Source organism: Austrofundulus limnaeus, unplaced genomic scaffold (assembly GCF_001266775.1).
Source record: "Austrofundulus limnaeus strain Quisiro unplaced genomic scaffold, Austrofundulus_limnaeus-1.0 Scaffold19, whole genome shotgun sequence".
Lineage (NCBI taxonomy): Eukaryota > Metazoa > Chordata > Actinopteri > Cyprinodontiformes > Rivulidae > Austrofundulus > Austrofundulus limnaeus.
The window spans coordinates 2036515-2042500 of NW_013952421.1; the positions used below are offsets into that span (position 1 = coordinate 2036515).

The window sequence follows — 5986 nt, forward strand, 5'->3', positions numbered from 1 at the left end:
AACTAGAAGGTGCAGCAGGTTCCACAGGACAACTTTGGTTTTGACAAAAATAAAAAGATGGACTGTTTTCTCCCATTTTTGGAGTATGAAATGAAAATGGAATAACCATCTGTTTCAATGTGTGTTTTAAAATGAAAAACGAATGACTGAAAAGTACACGGACCGTTGATAGTCTGAGAGGAAAATAAACTCTCCCCGGCCTCCTACCTTGCCAGATGAAGCACCGCCTCCGTTACGTTGCTTCCATCTTTGGCGCTGGTTTCGCAGAACAAGGCACCGTACTCCTGCGAGCCACGGAGTTAGTTTACTCTGACACACAGGAGGGTCCAGCATCTGTGTAAAGCCACCAAAGCTGGTGGAATCACAAACTCACCTTGGCCAGCTTTTCTCCTTGTGAAGTGCTGACACAGCTTCCTGTTGGAAGCTGCTCCCGGAGGTCCGCCTTGTTTCCAACGACGCACAGAGCCATTCTCTCAYCCGTGGACTCCTTCGTGTAAACAAAGAACAGAAGAACTAAATCCGTGCTTTCTTACACTTATTTAAACAACTTCACCAGCGCCGCCGCAGCTACCTGGATCTCATCCACCCAGGCTCGGACGTTCAGAAAGCTGCTCTCTGACGTGACGTCGTAGAGCAGCAGGACGCCGTGGGCTTTACGAAAATACGACCGGGCGATGCTGCGGAACCTGGAAGTCGAAGCAAAGCACGCCTCTATTTTTAGTCTGGGGGTGTTTTTCACGGCGTTAGCATCAAAAGATGTTTACATGTTTACACAGGCGCGATGACAATACGTCTTCCTGTTGTTGCTTCCTTGATGAACATCCTTGGGAAAAAAAAAAGAAATAAAAAAAATGGCGTACCTTTCCTGACCAGCTGTGTCCCAGATCTGCAGACTCGTCGGCTCTCCGTCCACCAACATCCTCTTCAAATGGAAATCAACACCTGAGAGTACAAATGGTTTTCATTAAACCTCTAAATTCAAGAATACATTGTGAAACAGACTGCAAACTTCAGTGCTTCATAAAAAAATGCCAAAATCCAACTCTGGAACATTAAACATTAAAAAAGTAAAATAAACAAGTTCTGCCGGCTTTTGCGTGAGATTTAAAGCTGTGTATGTGGAACAAATGTTTCAAATGATGCTTTTTTTTAATATATATTTTCTGTTCCTGACACCCACCCAGCGTTGTCTGAATGTCTCCTCTGAACTCGTTGAGCATCAGACGCAGCAGGAAGCTGGACTTCCCAGCCCCTGCGTCTCCTGCTAAAACCACGCGGTAAATCGGGGCTGAATCTACGGCCTTTGCAGCGTCGTCCTCGAACTGCTGCGAGGAATACAAAGTTAATGAGCTTAAACTGACATTATAGAGTCAAAAGCATAAGGAAACAGGGTCACCGTGATTTAAAATGCTAGAATCTTAAAGTCTTTCAGCTGAAAAAGCACATTTGAAAAAACAAACTTTTTTTCCTGAAAAAAAAGTCTAGCAGTGGTTTTCAAACTGCTCAGCTCAAAAAGAACTCCCACAGACTTCTATTGTTAGATGAATTACAGTTTTTTATTAAATCTTGTCGATAACTGTATTATTTTTATCCATTTATGAGCACTATTTTAGTCTCTTTGGAACAACCGAGACTAAAATATGCAAGTGGTAATTATTTTTAAGGTTAATCAGGTTTGGAAAMCTTATATGGAAATTATTGGGAATTTATAAACTTAAGTGGAAAAATACCAGTTATTTAAAATTTTGATGGATTTTAAATACAGTTAGGGAAAACACATTTTAACATAATTTTGAATAAAACAACCGGATTTCATGCAGGTACTCATATGTAAGCCATTCTTAATTCTTGTCAATCACATGACCAGGAGTTTTGAGGCCACACCCACTATGACCTGTGCATTCCTCCATGACACGCACAACAAACAACTTCTACAAACCTGAACCACATTTCTGAACTTAAGAGCATAAAACTGTTGAAGCCACACATCTGAGCTCATGGACTACATCAAAGTGAAGTAAGCACTGGTCATATTGGATAAATATATTTCATGTATGGTTTTAATGCAGCTGTTATCTGAATAAATAAGCTTGAACTCCAAATTGATGTTGCTTCTATTCACCACCACTAGATGGAGACATTTCTTTGATTATATCCCAACATTGATGCATGTTTTCAGGTAAAATGTTTAAGAATATTGGAAAGGAAATAAAGATTTGGATTTGTGTGGGTTAGCGTGTTTAAGATCGGTTGGGAGGTTTGATCTCTGATGGAAATTTTCAGGAAAACCACTGCAACCTTGCAACCCTGAAGTTATTTATTTTTGTAGCTCTGACGACCCCCCAACTGGAGTTCTGTAAGAAAGGTCTCAACCAAGCCAGTATTTGCCAGTTAAATATTTTGTCCGTGTTTACCTTTGGTGAAAAGGCAGACAGGCGTCTCCGCAGGGATGAGGCTACGGAGCTGGCTCTGCTGGGAGTCACCGACTCCGCAGCTTCAGATTTCACCTCTGAGATCTGTAACAAACAGGAAAAACACTTGTTTTTTAACTCCTAAGAGAACCGTGGGGTGTTTCTCTGACCCCTGCTCCACATCTTGACCCTGCYGTTTCCTCCTACCTCTACATCAGAAGGAATGTAGGAGTAGCTGTGGTGCACGGTTTCCACAGAGCTCCTGCTGTCGTCGCTGTCATAGTCGATCTCGGCCACGTACGTCGGCAGGGAGAGCCCGCTATCCAGGTACCGATCGGCCCAGGTGGCCACTCGAGAGAACGAGGGGCTCTGCTCTGACCTGCACACAGAGAGGGGATGAAGTTGAGCTCACAGGGATCCATCTGCAGAGTCACAGGGGAGTAAAGGAAGCGGACGCACCTGCCGTGGTTGAGCGTGCTCTGTCGGAGCGGCTTCATTCTTCGGGCTGGGACTTCGTTTTGGGGAGACAACTGTCGTACAGATCAGAAACATCAGGAAGGAAGGGAAGTTTTTATTTATGCTGCTAGCAGAGCAAACTTTTAGCTCCTTTGTGTCGCAAAGAACTCACCCTTCTTTTAGCTGCAACCGCATGACTGGCTAAAGCAGAGCGCAGGCCGTCGTTACTGTCGTASAGCTTTTTATTCATTTCTCTGAAGGTGAAAAGAAATGCAGGATGATAGATGACCTTTACACAAGCTGTTTGTATGTTTCAGACAAAATGGAAAGCACATTTGAAACTGGACAATACAGAGTAAAATTTTGAAGAAATTATTGGGGTTTACCACAGCATCCAAACCAGTAAGTCAGGTGATGGGGCATACCCTCTATGAACAATAGAGCTAATCAAGCCTATTGTTAAGCGATGGCCCTCTTTTGCATGTGACTAACCTGTTTGTCCATGTGGAGGCAGTGCTTATAATATAAGGCTGAGTTCACCTGAAACTCCTCAGACTGAAGAAGTCTCTTGGAGAGAAGAAACGTTTCACTAAAGAAGAACCCATCCAGAGGACCTACTTATTTTTTCTTTTTGATATTGGGGTTTAGGTTTATATAACCGATTTAAAGTACATACACATGGTATAGTTTTATGATAGAACTGTAATGATTGTTAAATGTGACTGTTTTGTTTAACTTGATTATTTTTGTATTAACAGCTGCATGCCTGAAAACAAAACTCTTGGTCACTTCATTAAACCATACAAAACCAAACAGCGCTCTCTGCTGAAGTCTGGTTTAATGAAGTGACCAAGAGTTCAGCCCGAAAATAAGGAAGTACAACTGGCTTTAACAAAAGCTCTGAGGCGTGGCTCCGCCTATTTGATTACATCATCRTTGAGGGGTCCCTACGYTGCTTGAAGCCACGCCCCYAGACATAATAATCTACCCTAATGAAGATTTAAAAGTTCAGTTATGTGTCGAATTTGTTTTCAGGCATGCAGCTATTAATATAAAAATCATCAAGTTAAACAAAACAGTCACATTTAACAATCATTACAGTTCTATCATAAAACTATACCATGTGTATGTACTTTAAATCAGTTATATAAACCTAAACCCCAATAATTTCTTCAAAATCGCATTTTTGTAAGAAAAAAGACACGAGCAGGGGAATAAAATGACCTCAAAATGTAGGTAAATTTTAAATTYRCCTTGATCTGAGTCATGAGTGCAATAAACATGAATCTTTTGGCTCTGTGTAAGATAACAAAAACTGGTAGATCGACTGAAAATGTGATCTCATTGTTGCAAGACATTGTTTAATAGTTGTTTATTTGCTAAAAAACAAAAAGAGAGAATCACATGACAGACAAACTCACTGCAGCATCTGAATCTGACTGGAGTATGATTGATGTTCCAGGACCGTCCTCTTCAGTTCTTCCTTTTCTCTGTAAAGACAATCATTTCTTTAGCCGTTAAGCTAAAAATAAAACTTAAATTTGGACATTTACCGTTCATGTTGAGCTTTCTGGTCTGCGTGCATGTTCTTCAGCTTGTCCAGCTCAGACAGGAGGACGGCGATGTTCGTCTCGGCTTTGAGCAGAGAGCCTCGCAGCTGCTCGTTTTCCTGCGGACAGGCGAGTTTTTGACCGTTCTGTTCAACGYGCACGTTTGACTGAATGCCCCGAGCAGCTCACCTGTGAGAGTTCACTGATGTGTCTGTTCAGTTTGAGCATCTCCTCCTTCGACTGGTTCCACTCGGAACTCTCTTGATCCTTGAGATTTAAACAGGAACAGGGACATTTTGGTAGGATAGGTGAGGAAACTTTGGTCTCAGCTCAGTTTGGTAAAAAAAAAATTAATTGGTTAAAACACCTTTTCAGAGAACAGCGACTTTTAAATTTCATGATTTTTATTTTTGGTTTCAGGAATTAAAATGAACTTTTTAGATATTTCAATTTTCAAATAATTATTATGACGTTCTAGTATCCTTGAATTGTACAAAGTTTTCTCAGAACTRACAAATAAAATAAAGATCAAAACCTTATTGCTTTTACTGTGAAGTGTCGCCATCTACTGGAAAAAAACAGCAATTACACCTAAGACAGATCTTGAGGTGCTGTTTTTCTTCTATGGGCATGTTCACAAAAGGAAGAATGATTTGCAACTCACTTAAATTTAAAAGTTTGTAATTTTAGTTTTCTGTTTGACTTCAGAAAGACCCTTGGATGAGAAGCAAGAGGGAAGGAACTACTTTCAGTAGATGGTCATCAGGATGTTTCATGTTGACAGATTTGTGGTTTAAACATTACACATGCTTCTTTTTCCCCCCTCACAGTTCATCTTGTTTAAACCTAAGTGCGTGCCAGCTTTAGTCCAAGACAAACATTTGGAGCTCTATCCGAAGGAAGTTCTGCATCCACACAAGATGCTGCTTCTCCTTCCAAATCAGATTACATCCGTCTGTCGCCTGACGGCACAACGGGTCAATGTGCAGCACATCGTGACGTTCTGACTGTGCACCGAGGTTAAAACATGTTCAGCTTAGCTGCACGGCTCTTTGACACATCAAAGTGTTCTGTGAGGACTCACAAAACGTGTAGAGAACTGTGTGTGGGTGTCAACACACACACCACTGAGTTCATCACTTCTATCAGGGTGATTCGTCTGAAGGTGCTTCTTATATTTTTTGAGCTTTGGCAACTTAAATAGATCTGGGCCCGTATTTATAAAACTTCTTAGAATTACTTTTAAGAATGCTGCTAAGAGTGGACTTAAGTGTAAAATAATTCTTAGTTAAAAGCTGAGAGTAAAAGTCAGTTATCAAATGTCTCAGTCTCACTTCAAGCAAAGTGTAGGAGTAATTCTTAAGTGTCAGTCTTAGAGCTGATTAGCAACACCTGGCTGTGCCGCAAAGCTGATCCTGGATGACGTCGTTAGAAAAAACACCAGCATTGACAGAGAGCGTTGACAGAGAGGAGAAGGTAGAAATTACTCAGCCTGTAACTGAAAATATGGGTGGAGGACCTCAGTTTAGCTTGTTTGTTGCACTAGCACCGAGCTAATACATATAAGGT

At 41.2% G+C, this 5986-nt stretch overlaps 1 protein-coding gene across 3 annotated transcripts in view; it reads right to left on the reverse strand.

Moving 5' to 3' along the window:
- Positions 1 to 5986, reverse strand: part of rasef2 (RAS and EF-hand domain containing 2) — a gene marked incomplete in the record, with an annotated part of 14190 nt that overhangs the window by 730 nt on the left and 7474 nt on the right. The window contains 12 exon segments of one of the 3 annotated variants that reach the window (XM_014003543.1): positions 208 to 284; positions 374 to 487; positions 572 to 686; positions 861 to 942; positions 1181 to 1325; positions 2415 to 2516; positions 2619 to 2790; positions 2871 to 2941; positions 3040 to 3121; positions 4289 to 4357; positions 4421 to 4536; positions 4607 to 4684. In XM_014003543.1, coding sequence (XP_013858997.1) covers positions 208 to 284; positions 374 to 487; positions 572 to 686; positions 861 to 942; positions 1181 to 1325; positions 2415 to 2516; positions 2619 to 2790; positions 2871 to 2941; positions 3040 to 3121; positions 4289 to 4357; positions 4421 to 4536; positions 4607 to 4684 — 1223 coding nt within the window. 3 annotated transcript variants of the gene reach the window in all.